The 15,357-nt window shown below is 38.2% G+C and overlaps 1 protein-coding gene and 2 pseudogenes across 1 annotated transcript; 2 read left to right on the forward strand and 1 right to left on the reverse strand.

The window, feature by feature from the left end:
- Positions 1-437: 437 nt before the first annotated feature.
- Positions 438-1,426, reverse strand: LOC122899158 (annotated as a pseudogene).
- A 5,224-nt stretch (positions 1,427-6,650) lies between these two features.
- LOC122899389 lies at positions 6,651-7,803 on the forward strand (annotated as a pseudogene).
- A 6,314-nt stretch (positions 7,804-14,117) lies between these two features.
- On the forward strand, positions 14,118-15,149 carry LOC122899169 (trace amine-associated receptor 7a-like). The gene has a single exon (XM_044236781.1). It carries the CDS (start codon positions 14,118-14,120, stop codon positions 15,147-15,149), a length of 1,032 nt encoding a protein of 343 aa, XP_044092716.1.
- Positions 15,150-15,357: the final 208 nt, after the last annotated feature.

Here is a 15,357-nt window from a genome sequence, read left to right on the forward strand (position 1 = left end):
AAAAGCCTCCCTTGGGAAATTAACCAAAGCAAAAGAAAGCAAGAACCTTCTGAAGGCAAGGTTTTGAGAGAGTGAAAAACTTTGTAAGACAAGAGGAAAGGGAACCAAAGAACAAAGATGTTTTCAGGTAACATTCCATAACAAAGGGAAGAGTCCATGAATTAAAAGAAATGAGGGAGGAATGTATATTTAGGAAGTGGGATATGCTGAGCTCTGAAATAATTAGCAAATAAAAATTTAACATTTATTAGGAAATTGCACGCTTTTGGAAAAATGACAATGAAGTGCACATCTTAACATGACTGGAAACACGTTGATCTACCCTTTTAAATTTGAAGAATAATTTGTTTTCTCCTCATGAATGGTCCTATTTGATTTTTAAAATTCATTTCATTTGGAAATTGTAAAGATTTCTTTAACTTCTTCAATCCAACTGCTTACATTTGTTTGGACAACACATTTATGGTGACTGAACTGTCCTTGAAAACCCAACCACTCACAATAACTTTGATGTCCTTCCTGAATCATGGGTAAAATAAAGCATAAATCAAAGGGTTCATGGCTGAATCATAATAAGCACACCAACAGCAAATTTCATAAATACAGACAGGGGTCATGGAGTCCATATAGGCATCAATTAATGAGTCAATACGATATAGTAACCATGAAATCATAAATGCTATCACCATGATACACAGGCTTATAGCGGCTTTTCTCTCTCTCTTAGCCACTCTGGATTTATAACTGTTGTCTTGCCTCCAAGTATGTTCAATCTTTTTAGCTTGTCATCTAGCCACAAGAAAAAGATTGCTAGAGAGAATTTCCATATTAAGGGTAGGTATGAAGAAGGCCGGAAAATCTATTAACACCCAGTTTTGATATATAACTGTCTGACACCCTCCTACACAGTTGAGGGCACTAGAGAGTCCCTCCAGTCCATCATCACAGACACCTGTGTAGAACACAGCCCCGCTGTAGACAAGGGGCAGGGCACATCCCTGGCCGAGATGCCGTGAACTTGCTAGGACAGACCAGATGGTCAGTAACAGCAACGCGCCTGTCCAGGGAGAGGAAGCCCAAGTGGAAGAGAGAAGAGTAACCAAATGCCACATCACAGCACGTGTGGAAGAGACAGAAACTTGGCCCAAAGCACCAGCAGCTCTGCACGGACCTGACTGCACTGAAGGGTGTGACAGTCACACCCTGGAAGTCAGCAGAGGCCAGAGAGGCGGGGAGAACCTTGGTTTTATATGCAGGATGGAAATCAGCACCAGGAGATTTCCAAACACAGCCAGCACAGCTCCAGAGCCTAACAGTGCATAGAGCATTAACTGGGGTCCCAGTGAGCAGGGAACTTTCAGGCAGGATGGGGTCACGTTCTGGTCTCGAGCTGCTCAGCTGCAGAGAGGGATGAGTCGGTGCTCATGGTGCATATGGAAAATTCTGTCCTTGATTTTCACAAAGATGTAGGATTCCACTTTTCAATACATCTGAAAAAATGATCTATAAGGATGCCTAAGAAAATTATCAGAGAATATCTCTATTATATTCTTCAATTTTCCATTTTTATTATAAATCTTCAATGATTTCTATAGCAAAATCAAAATTATATAATGCAAGATTACTGAGGGGTTCATTTCAGTTAACAAAGAGCTGGCTCCCTTAATTTGATAAAATTTCCTTTTAATAAAAAAATTTCCCTTTAATCATAAACACCTTTATTTTTTGTCTTTAGCATTTCTCTTCACAAAGACTCTAATATGGGATGTAACTGTGTGGTTCAAGGATCTCTTTTTCTCATCTTTATCTCTGTATTGTCTGACCTACATTGCTGACTAAGACATGCAGTCCTTCCAGAGAAATAAATGCCATAAATGGGAAAATTTCTTTGGAATCCCTATAGTAAGATGTGAACTTGGGAGATTATTTTCAGCAGTGATTTTCAGGAAAGTCATTCTACAAAACAATTCTTTATATTAAATTACCTTAGCCATTATGGTTTTGGGGCCAAAGATTACTTAGTGCATAGACTTAAATCTTCCCCTATTCTCAATCCTGACTTGGTCACCTTATTAGGTTTCTGTTACAGAAACACAAAAGAGTGCAGCTTTTTTTTTGTCCCAGTAAGAATTATTTTTGCATCTGCCCTGGCTACCAACAAGCAGAAAATGTCACATACCTTGAGGACATTTGGAGATTGATGAAATACATTACAAAGAAAGTATTAAAAAACAACATGGTATTTAGAGTCATGACCATGACCCTGTAAGAGTATTGATTAAAGAGTTGAAATGGAGTCTCAGAAGTCACTGTTGATTTCAGAAATACCAAAAGACTGTGATGAAATGTGTTCAGAAGAGTTCTACGTAATATTTTTCATTAAGCAGGCAGATGTAGGAATGCCTGGGTGGCTCAGTCAGTTAAGCATCTGTCTGCCTTCAGGTCAGGTCATGATTCCAGGATGCTACTCACTGGGAAGCCTGCTTCTCCCTCTCCCTCTGCATGCCACTCCCCCTGTTTGTGTCACTCTCTATCAAATAAATAAATAAAATCTTTAAATAAACAAATAAATAGGCAATGCAGAGTGATCAGCAGGAAAACAAAAGAAAGAAACAAACAAACAGAAACTAATATGGGCTTTTAGATTGTGTTGACAGCCAGGAGGTGACTTAGAAAGAGGAGAAGCAAGGAAGGTGATTTTAAACATCCCCAATCTCAGGTTGGATTTTTTTTTTTTTTAATTTAATGTTTCCCTAGCAAGAAAAAGAAGGCTGAGTTGGGTACCTAAGTGCCAACCAGGGCACACAGAGATCTCTGGCTGGGGCACCTGTTTTGAAAGAGTGAACTTCCCAGCAGGGCTGGAAGGAGCACTTTCCTTCCTGGAGGGGGATGTTGTAGAGTCTGAGCCTTAGAGGAAGGGAAACATACACAGACTTCCAAGAACACTCACAGATACTATTGTGGAGGTTCCTGGAGTTTGGATGCCACCCTGGAGGAAAAGGAGCAGGATCCCTAAATTTACTGAGATCTATGTCTTGTTCCTGGTGGTATATGAGCCTCTAAGCAAAATTTAAGAATACTGCAGAAAAATAAATTGCATTGTAGCATGCCTGAGTAAGCGGTAGCTAAAATTTGTGCTCGTCACCGTATATATATATATATATATATATATATATATATATATATATATATTTTTTTTTTATACATAATATACATACATAATATATATTATGTTCTCTCCCCTCTCACACACTGACCTCTGCACAAATCCATACCACATGGGAAAATCATCTTAACCTTGTGTCCATTTCTCCCATATCTCATGCTGCTCCCCACACAGCACCTGTCCCACAACCACGCTCCAGATCCCTACCAGCACCCTGCTCTCCCCATCTCCATGCCTTAGCACTCTCTGCCTGGATATTCTGTTTTTACAGTAAGTTTCTCTCCTTAACCTACTCGATGTATTTTAAGTCCATCTCCTTGGTGAATTTACCCCAAACACACGTGGATAAAACTCAATATCATTATCTTTAACGCCTAAAACAAATAACTGACAAACTTGAATTCTGAAGTCAACAAAAATGCCTTTCAAAATTGAAATGGGAAACGAAAATATCATTAGATAAACAAAAACTTAGAATCTTCATTGCCAGCATAGCCACACCAAAAGAAAAACTTCAGGGAGTTCTCAAGGCAGAAAAATCTAATCCCAGAGGAAACACGGCAGTGTGGGAAGGAATGTGGTGTGCCACAGTGTCATTATTGGAAAAATAAAAGGAAGGCTAAATGTAAAAATGAACATCTTTTTTACTTAAATTGTATGCAGAATTAAAATAAGTGACAGTGGTATCCAAAAAGTTGGCAAAGGTAGATGGAGTATAAAATTCCAGGTAAACTTTTGCATTGCCTTGAATTAGGAAAACTCTTAATTTATTGGAGAATTTAATTAATGAGGGATACATATTAAAACTCTAGGATTCCAACAGAATAATGTAATTAATTCCAATTTATAATTTCATGGGAGAAAAAGTGAATAATAAAAAAAACTAAAATTAGTCAAAAGAGGTAAAAGAGCAAATGTAAAGAATAAAGAAAAAAAGAAAAAAAGGGGATCGGGAGAGAGACAAACCATAAGAGACTCTTAATCTCACAACAAAAACCTGAGGGTTGCCCAGAGAGGGGGGGCAGGTAGGGAAAGGGTCGTGAGGTTATGGACACTGGGGAGGGTATGTGCTATGGTGAGTGCTATAAAGTGTGTAAGCCTGATGACTCACACACCTGTACCCCTGGGGAAAATAAAACATTACACGTTAATATAAAAAAATGAAAAAGAAGATAGTGGGGTTTTCTGAAATTTATCTTATGTTTTAGGAAGCATTTCTACAAAACAAACTATTAAAGTCATAGCATTAAAAAAATAATAATAACATAAAGCTATGACCCAAATTCTAAAAATATTTACATTAAAAATATCCGGTAAGGGGGTGCCTGGGTGGCTCAGTGGGTTAAAGTCTCTGCCTTCGGCTCAGGTCATTATCTCAGGGTCCTGGGATCGAGTCCCGTGTCAGGCTCTCTGCTCAGTGGGGAGCCTGCTTCCCCCTCTCTCTCTGCCTGCCTCTCTGCCTGCTTGTGATCTCTGTCTGTCACATAAATAAATAAAAACTTAAAGAAAAAAAATATCCGGTAGGGGTTCCGCCGTTCATTAGTTGAGAAGTAACTTGTTGACTCTGATGAGAAAGAGTGTGAGAGGACACTTCAGAATGCTTCCAGTTTCCTGGGAAGACATAAGTTAATCAGCTGAGGCTAAGGGGAGGGAAGGAATGGAGGGAGGAAAAGAAAACTAGGAGAACATGAAAGCCTACTCTGACAGGACTCAAATCTCTGTGTCTTAGCTGAGGACACTGGAGAAAAAGGGGATTGATACATAGATCTAAGACCCCCCCAGCCACTCTCCTAATTTCAATAAAATGGAACGTTTTCTTGGAGGTACAGGAGAGACTGACGAGGGTGCACTGGCTGTGAATCTGAAGAGGGCAGAGCAGCATGTCCCCTACTGAGCCCCATGGGATTGGGCTGGAGCACCTGTGAGTGACTGCCAGGTGCACGGACTAGATGGGGGAATGATAAGCATGTCATTCGGAGTTTAGGGTCCTGTGAAAATCCTTTTTTTCCGTGTTGAGATAGATGGCCATTTCATTCTAGAAGACTCCCACGAAGACAATCTCAATCTATTCCTGTGGAAGTGGGGCAGACTACATAGTCCCTTGGAATTTAGATGCAACCCTGGGAGAGAAGAGTGGGAACCCCACACTGACCGAACTTATGTCTATTGTACCCCATGACAGGCGGCTCATGGGAGATTTAATGGTCAGTTACAGAAAGATCAAGAAAATTGCCTTCTGTGGTAGTTGAGATCTTTACCTGCTAATAAGTATGTTTTCTCTACCTCCATGCATGAGTCAGAGCATAAAATCTACAATAAGTATTGGGCTGTCCGAAACTGTGTACAATTTTTGAAAATTTCCCTGTTCTTAACCTTAATACCTTACATTCATCCTTCTAAACCTGGCCCTAAATTTATATCCTCAGTGAATTCTATTTATTCATCCCAGTTATATTAGTATTGATGTCATTTTTCACTTAGCACTTTTTACATGTGTTAATTTTAACTTGGAGCACAATGAATTATTACTGTTTTATGTCTGTCTGTCATGTTAACATGGATACTCCCTTGAGGGCAGGAGATCTTTCTTGTTTATTTTTGTATCAAGACCCTGATACAAAGTAATGCTTAATAAATAAACATAAATAATACACACATGAATAAGACTTTCTGCAGTGACCTTTATACATACAGAACATTTCTTGATTTTTATTTTGTTAAAAATGTTTAGTAGTGTATAATTGCTGAATTTTATGTAAATTTCTCAGATACGTTAAAATGGTGAGTTATGTTATTTTACTTTCTTACGTTAAAGCAAAAGTACATTTTTTGCATAGACTCCAATCATGATATATTATCTTTTTATATATTTCTAAGTTTGGTTTGTTGACCTTTTGTTTAGAACTTTTGCATTTTTTAATATAAGTGAGGTATCCTTTTCTTCATGTTTTCCACATGGTCACTGTTAGGTTTTAGAATCGTGGCTACTCTAAGTCAAAATATGAATTTTAAATGGAGATTATGAAATACAAATATCTTCTCTCTGTTCACATCTGGCACTACAGGAACCACACTTGATTTAGGACGACTTGAGAGAAGGGATCTGGCTGTGCTTCTTGGGAGTTTCACCATTAACATCACAAAGAGTCTTGGGGGGGGTGGGGGGCGGTAGTAAAAAGTAACTAATAAAAAACAAATCACACACTTAGGACTAACTGGCAAAGAGGTATATCCCATGTATCAAGACCAGGTAATAAAAGATGTTTGATAAGTTGCAAGCCAGAAAGTCTTCTGTGGCAAAAGCAAATCTGCTACAGACCTACTTGAAGTAAGATTCTTACTGGATTTAGAAAAATCGGTTCAATTACACGCTAAAGAGTAAAAATAAAAATGATAGTGATTAATAACAACTAGGATTTCTTGAACTTTTAAATCAAATATATTACTTCATATGTTCAGAGATAATATGAATATGTGACAGGCCATGGAGATACTATCTGGTAACTGTAACAGAGGTAGGCAGTTGTAAACAACCTTTCCTCTGCCTTCGGGAAATAGGAAATGCTCTATTTGGTGTGATTGACCGAGGGCACAACTTCTCTATGTTTACCTGCTGTTTGTGGCAGCAGTGGGGGCACCGACTCGTCCCCCCTGCAGCTGAGCAGCTCGAGACCAGAACATGACCCCATCCTGCCTGAAAGCTCCCTGCTCGCCTGGATTCCTGCTGGTACTCTACACACTGTACACACTGTTTAGCTCTGGGCTGTGCTGGCTGTGTTTGGAAACCTCCTGGTGCTGATTTCCATCCTGCATTTCAAACCAAGGTTCTCCTCGCCTCTCTGGCCTGTGCTGACTTCCGGGTGGGGGTGACCGTCACACCCTTCAGCGCGGTCAGGTCCATGCAAGCTGCTGTTACGTAGGGCCAAGTTTCTGTCCCTTCCACACGTGCTGCACTGTGGCATTTGTTTATTCTTCTCTCTTCCACTTGTGTCTCCTCTCCATCAACAGGTGCATAGCTTTCTGGTCAATCCTAGCAAGTTCACGGTGTCTGGGTCAGGGATGTGCGTCCGTGTCCTGGACCCTGCCCCTTGTCTACAGGGGGGCCATGTTCTACATAGGTGTCTGCGATGATGAGCTGGATGGACTCTCTAGTGCCCTCAACTGTGTAGGAGGGTGTCAGACAGTTGTAAGTCAATTTTGGATTCTGATATATTTGCTGTTTTTTTTTCACACCTCGTTTGTTACGATGATTCTGTACAGTAGTATTTTTCTTGGGGCCAGAAAACAGGCTACAAAGATTGAAAACATTAGTAGCAAAGCGGAAGTCTCAGGGACATACAAAGCCAGAATGAGTAAGAGAGAGAGAGAGAAAAGCCACTAAGACCCTGGGTATCACGGTGATAGCGTTTTTGATCTCGTAGTTACCGTGTATCATTGACTCATTTATTGATTCTCTTGGGGGAGTCATAACACCTTCATACGTTTATGAGATACTTTGCTGGCTCGGTTATTATCACTCTGCTGTAAATCCTTTGATTTATGCTTCACTTTACCCTTGGTTTAGGAGAGCAATAAAACACATTATAAGAGGCCAAGTATTAATAGACAGTTCATCAACTATAAGTTTGTTTTCTTAATGAAGCAAAATTTCAAATTGAGGAATTTGTCACTATATTAAGAATTTCCTAATAACTGTGGCATGAACCACAGGCATGAAAATGATGCATTCACTTGGGGATGAGAAATCGGACCTCAACTTCAGTAGTACAACCTTTATGTTTTTAGGTGAAGTGAACATCTCTAAGCACTTGAAGGGAATATGTTTATTAAAAAATGGCTGACATAAGTCATATTTTCTAGTTTCCTCAAATCCGTGTGCTTCCTGACTTTAATTATTAATTATTTTCCTTTTTCAGGTCTCCCTTTAGGCTTTTCTTTGGGTCACCTCAAAGACTGTGTAGATCTGTGAAGTTTCATGGCTCCTGTCTTTCTGGACTCTGTGTACTTGACTTTCATTTTAAGCAGCTTGTTTCTTGGAGTCTAATCTTTCTGTAGCTCTTGAAGTTCTCTAAGGCTGATTTCAGGCTCAGAACTGGATTCATATTTTATATTTTGGGGGATATTTTGTTGAATAACCAGGAGCAGATGGTACAATTTCCACACCAGTGATTGTCCTATGTGATTGTTTTTTCACCCTCCCAAGTGTGTGGTTTCACCTTCCAGCCATTATGGAGGGCAATTTTCTGTTATTTTCTTTTCTATAAACACTATCTAAAGTGTGTACATTGTTGATGACAAAAATAACAATGCATTGCAAGTTATGGAGAAAGGGTGGCCCACTCAAGAAGTGTTGGTGTGGTATACAGCTTTTTGGAAAAGTATTGTTAAGCATTCCTCATATCATGAACGAAAACAAAGCTCATATTTCTACATGTTAAAAAACTAATAACTTCAGAATTTTTCAGTGGAAGAGTTATGACCAAAAACCCATTATAAATTCATGCACTCAATTTAATTTTTTTTTCTAAATTCAAAGGAAACAAAGCCTAGGTAAGGAAAAACAAAAACGTTAACTTGGAAACGTATTGGCAACATACATGGTGAAAGGAGAGTTAGTAGATTTAAAAATAGAAAGTCCTGGGGCGCCTGGGTGGCTCAATGGGTTAAGCCGCTGCCTTCGGCTCAGGTCATGATCTCAGGGTCCTGGGATCGAGTCCCGCATCGGGCTCTCTGCTCAGCAGGGAGCCTGCTTCCCTCTCTCTCTCTCTGCCTGCCTCTCTGTCTACTGTGATCTCTCTCTGTCAAATAAATAAATAAAATCTTAAAAAAAAAATAGAAAGTCCTCTTATAAAATAGTAAAACAAAGATTAACACCTGACTAGACATATGAATAGGATTTCACAGAGAAAAATACACAATGCCTAATAAATACATGAAAATGTAAATTTAAAAATAATTTTTAAATGCTAATGAGAATGTGATGGAGTATCATATATCAAATTGGCAAATATTAGAAGTTTCAATAATCCCCAGCATTAGAGCGTGGGAAATTGGACACCTGTACAAATAGAACATGCTCACATTACAACTTGGGAGAACAGAATTTATTATCTCTTTTTCTAGAGGTACTGAAAATTTAAAACACACTTGTCACTTGGCCCTGCAGCTCTTATTTCTAGTAATTAATTTGGGATTAGAGTCAGCCAAGGAAGCAAAGATGACAATAACATTCACTGTATAATTAATTTTTTAAAAATAATTTATTTATTTTAAGAAAACAGTATTCATTATTTTTTCACCACACCCAGTGCTCCATGCAATCTGTGCCCTCTATAATACCCAGCACCTGGTACCCCCGCCTCCCACCCCCCCGCCACTTCAAACCCCTCAGATTGTTTTTCGGAGTCCATAGTCTCTCATGGTTCACCTCCCCTTCCAATTTCTCCCAACTCCATTCTCCTCTCTAATTTTTAATTATCAACTGAAAAAAGCCTACATCCATATGGGATATATTAAATAAATTATGTCCCACCTATGTAGTGGAGGGTTATGAAGTCATTAAAAAGCGCAAATGAGTTCTGTATAAATTGACATGGAAAGACAATCACAATACTATTTTTTGATTAAAATAGAAACAAAACCCCAAAACCCAGACCCAAATTATACAACAGTATATGAAGTCTGGCCTCACAACAGTATATGAAGTCTAGAATATGTATATTTCTACATGCTTTTACAAAGTCTAGCTTTTTATATAATGGAGAATGTGTGTATATACAGGGGGTTTATTTTGTCATTTATCTTTATCATTTTAGTGTTATGATGAAATTAGTGTACCATAATTGATATTAGTATTTCACAATCTCTGTTTTACTTGGGTACAGAGTTAGGTTTTTCTGTTTGGTTGTTTTAATTTAATGAGGATATTCTTTAGGTATACATCTCTAGTATATTTTGTCTTACCTAAGGAAACTAAATTGTAGCTGCATTGGTTTGTTTTAGGAACTACCTCTTAAAAGTAGTTAAAGTGTCTTAAGAATTACATTTTAATGTCATTAAAATATTTTACATAAGGTTTTGAGTCGTACAACCTCGTAGGTCACCCTTTGTACCTTGTTCCTTGGGCCCTCCTGGTTTTGAGTGTAATTATAGGTCTGGAGGCAAGAAAAGGTGTTAGAGGAGGTGTTTTGTAAGGCAACAACTCCAGGGAAGCCCACTGTAGACTTCTTTTAAAAAAGGGAAACTGACCTTAGGCAGGAGTAGACCAGGTACCTCCTCTAACAGAAAGTTTGAGAGAATTAGAGATTAGAGGTAATCAGTTTCATCAGGACCTGCTATATTTGGTTTGGGTTTGGTTCTCAGAAACTCAGCCTTGTGGCTGTGGCAGATATGGGATTTTTTCAAGGCATTCATGGAAGCTTTCAGGTCCTTCATATAGGTCTAAAGCAGGAATTTATTTTTTTTTAAAGATTTTATTTATTTGTTTGAGAAAGACAGACAGAGTGAGAGAGCATGAGAGGGGAGGTCAGAGGGAGAAGCAGACTCCCCATGGAGCTGGGAGCCTGATGTGGGACTCGATCCCAGGGCTCCAGGATCATGACCTGAGCCAAAGGCAGTCGCCTAACCAACTGAGCCACCCAGGCACCCCTTGAGCAGGAATTTAAAGGCTCTCAAGCTCATCATTTTTGTATTTTAACTAAAATGCTGTATGGAAGCAAATCCTTCATCACCAGAGCCTTGTCTTCTGTCAGAATTTGAATACAGTATCTACGGATAATAATCGGAGTAAATGTATTGCCACTACAGGCTGTGAGCTATCCTCTACCACAGGAAATGGGGTCATGAATGCATCGCACAGAGTTATATCTAAGACGCAATTCCAGGAAACTCACAACCTATTCAGAGAACTCATCTTAAGACTCAATGCCTCTGGAACATAGTTCTTTTATCATTATATGGAATCTGTCTTTATTTCTGAAAGTACTATTTGTTGTGAGTTTTACATTGTCTGATATTCATATAGCCACAACAGCATTCTTATGCTTATTATTTGAATAGTATCTATTTTTCTATCCCTTTTTCCTTCAGACTGTGTCTTTACACTTACAGTGTGTCTCCTGTAGGCAAAAATAGTTGAGATTTGCTTTTTTCCATGCAGCCTGACAATTTCTGTCTATTAATTGGAGAGTTAAATCCACTGACATGCCATGTAAATTTTATATACTTAATTCTATTATCTTGATATTTGTTTCTCATTTGTTCCTTTTATATTTTGTTTCTCTGTTACTCCTTTCTTGCCTTAGTTTTTGCTAAAATAACACATTTAGTTACCATTATTTTCTTATATTTGTTTTTATGGAGAGATATAATATTCAATACTATTAGAATGCCCAATCCTTAAATGTTACCAGGAAAATATAGCAATCCTAAATATGTATAGAGTTAATGGCAAAGCATCTACACCCATAAACCACAAATGACAAAACTAAAAGGGGAAATGAGTTACTTCACTGTCCTGATCAGGCATTTCAGTACCTCTCTCTCTAATTTGTATAGATTCAACTTTATACCAGTAAAAACCCACAGGTTTTTGTTGTGTTTTTTTTCCCCCCTAGAAACTGACAAGGTGAATCTCAAATTTATATGAAACATAAAGACAAACAGAATAACCAAAGCAACTTTGGAAAGAACAGCAGAGTGGAGCACACAACATAACCTGAATTTAATACTATACAGTGCCTGGGTTGCCTCAGTCATATACCCAGCTGCCTTTGGCTCAGTTCATGATCTCAGGGTCCTAGGATCAAACCCTACCAAGCTGGGAGCCTGCTTCTGTCCCTCCTTTTGCCTCTCCCCCTGCTCCTGCTTTCTCTTTCTCTCAAATAAATAAAATCTTTAAAAAAAAAAATACTTACTATCATGTTCAGTTAAGACAATAAAGTATTGACCTCAACATAGAACAATATAGGAAATACAGATCGAAAAACTATAATAGAGTCTAGAAATAGGTCCACTTGTACAAGGTTAATTGGTTTGTTTGGTTTTTTAAAGGATTTTATTTATTTATTTGACAGAGAGAGAGAGCTCAAGCACAGGCCAGGAGAGAGGGAGGGGTAGGCAGAGGGAGATGAGGAACTCAATCCCAGGACACTGGGATCATGACCTGAGCCAAAGGCAGTCACTTAAGAGATGGGCCTACCCAGGCACCCTGGTTAATTGGTTTTTGACAAAAGAAAAACATCATTCACTGGAAAAAGAATAGTCACTTCAAGAAATGCAGCTGGAATTGCTAAATATCCATATACTCCTACCATTGCTACTGAACCTCAAATGATAATAATAATAAAATTCCTCACAACATATTAAGAAAGTAAACATTAGGAGTAAAATTTTAAGAATTTTGGGGGGAACATAGAAGAAAATACTTGTGACATTGAGGTAGGCAACAGCTTCTTAGATAAGAAATGAAGTTGCCAACAATAAAAAAAAAGGTGAATTTCATCAAAATTAAAATCTTTTATTCATAAAAAAAAACTCTCAAGAAATTGAAAAGTCCAATGTTCATAATATATATTTAGAAAGGACTTGTACCCAGTCAACTAAGTTAGAAAACTTAAAACCCAATTAAAAAGTGGGCAAAAATGTTAATGAAGAATTCACCAAAGTGGATAATTAATAGCCAATAATAACATGAACAGATTCATCAATTATACCTCAATATGAAAAGGCTGATTTTAAAAAGTGACCAGAATTCATTTATTAGAAAAATTCACTTATTAGAAAAATTCATTTATTAGAAAAATATAATTCATTTATTAGAAAAAGATCTGTTCTAGAGAGCTAAGAGGAAAAAGAAATTTGTCAATGGTAAAATCTAAAGTATAAGATAAGAATATCCATGTTCCAAAATTTTTTTTTCATATTGTTTCTTTAATATCTTCCGAACAGTCCATTTAGAAACAAACTACTGAACAAATAAAACCAAAAAAACCTTAGCAGGAACATGCTTTTTAGGTGTCCATACACTTCCTTTGTGTATTTTCACAAGGAAAACACTAGATTTCCACACCCCTATTTTCTCAAATTAGAATTATTAAAACTCAACCTGAAACATCCTAGACTTTAATAAATGATTCTGCATTTAATTTCTGTAATACAAACCAATAATGGAAAGAATAAAGAGCTTATATGAAAGCTTTAGGGACAAACAAGAACTATAAATAAATGGTTCTTACAAAAATGAAAATGTAATCTCCAATAATCAGTGAGAATGAACGATATGATTTCAAATTCTAAACAAAGGTTTTTTAAGGACAGGCCCTATTTCCATTCCGTTTTCATGAAAAAGTCAGATATTACTGAAAATTAGGAGGGTATAAATTTATATTTAGCATAAAGAGAATCATTATTTAGATTTTTTTCCTTTCCACACCTTGCACTATGGGGATTCAATCTTAAGGGCTCTGGGTACTTGGAATTATTTGGCTACTTTCCTGAGGGGACAGAGTCATTTGAACATTAATATAGCTCTGGTCAGCTGGGGGGAAAGTGGCATTCGTGCGTGCATCATGGAACAGCTCTTTGTTCACCAACATCGCTCAGATATGAACTAGTAGGTGATACAGAGAAACCAACGTCGCTCAGATATGAACTAGTAGGTGATACAGAGAAACTAAGTTTTTAATTCAAATAACATCTTATGGGATGATGAAAATTAACTGCTTATTCATTGCGAAGTGAAATATCTTAGGAGATGATGATATGAATCACTTTTTAAACATGAAAATAAGGATTTGTATTTACAAAGAATTAGGGGAAGAATGTACTGGCAATTACTGACATATTGCACTTATCCTTTTTTTTTTTTTTTTTTTTTAAGAATCTTTGAAGACTGCAAGGACGTCTTAGCCGGGAAAGACGACCATTTTTCTGGGTCTCAAAACAGATTATCATGAGCAGTGATTTTCTCCCTCCTGAGACTGCGCAAATGTGCTTTGAGAACCTGAATGGATCCTGTGTCAAAACTCCCTACTCACCAGGCCCCCGCGTGATTCTCTATGCAGTGTTTGGCTTCGGAGTTGTGCTGACTGTATTTGGAAATCTCTTGGTGATGATTTCAATCTTTCATTTCCAACAGCTGCACACCCCTACGAACTTTCTGATCGCGTCCCTGGCCTGCGCTGACTTCCTGGTGGGGGTGACCGTCATGCCCTTCAGCACGGTGAGGTCTGTGGAGAGCTGCTGGTACTTCGGGGACAGTTACTGTAAATTTCACTCTTGTTTCGAAGGGTCCTTCTGCTATGCTTCTATCTACCACTTGGGTTTTATTTCTCTCGATAGATACATTGCTGTCACTGACCCTCTGGTCTATCCAACCAGGTTCACAGCGTCTCTGTCTGGCCTATGTATTGCCTTCTCCTGGCTCCTTTCTATTATTTATAGTCTTTCCCTTATTGGCACGGGTGCCAATGAAGCTGGGCTGGAAGATCTGGTAAGTGCTCTCACTTGTGTGGGAGGTTGCCAAATCGCAGTGAATGAAAGGTGGGTACTGGTGAATTTTCTATTATTTTTCATACCTACACTTGTGATGATAATTGTCTACTCCAAGATTTTCCTCATCGCTCAAAAACAGGCTAGGAGAATTGAGAGTATGAGCAGTAAGACTGTGAGATCGGCAGACAGCTACAGAGACAGAGTGGCCAAGAGGGAGAGGAAAGCAGCAAAAACCCTGGGAATGGCAGTGCTAGCCTTCCTGATTTCATGGCTGCCCTACTTCATTGATTCAATCATTGATGCCTTCCTGGGTTTCATCACACCCACATATATCTATGAAATATTGGTTTGGATTGCTTACTATAACTCAGCAATGAACCCCTTGATTTATGCTTTCTTTTATCCTTGGTTTCGAAAAGCCATCAGACTAATTGTCACTGGCAGGGTCTTGAGAGAGAATTCCTCAACAATTAATTTATTTTCTGAGTAAGTGTGGGTTTTAGATTGAAAATAGACTCACAATAGCATGGCATTGGGAAGAAAAAAATAAATCATAATTGTGCAAACCTTTTTTTTTAAGATTTGTATCTATTTGAGAGAGTGAAAATGAGATGACAGAGGGAAGAGAAAGAAGCAAACTGGACGCTGAGCAGGGAGCGTGATGCAGGACTCAATCCCAAAACACTGAGATCATGACT

The sequence above is a fragment of the Neovison vison genome, chromosome 1 (assembly GCF_020171115.1).
Source record: "Neovison vison isolate M4711 chromosome 1, ASM_NN_V1, whole genome shotgun sequence".
In the NCBI taxonomy this organism is placed as follows: domain Eukaryota; kingdom Metazoa; phylum Chordata; class Mammalia; order Carnivora; family Mustelidae; genus Neogale; species Neogale vison.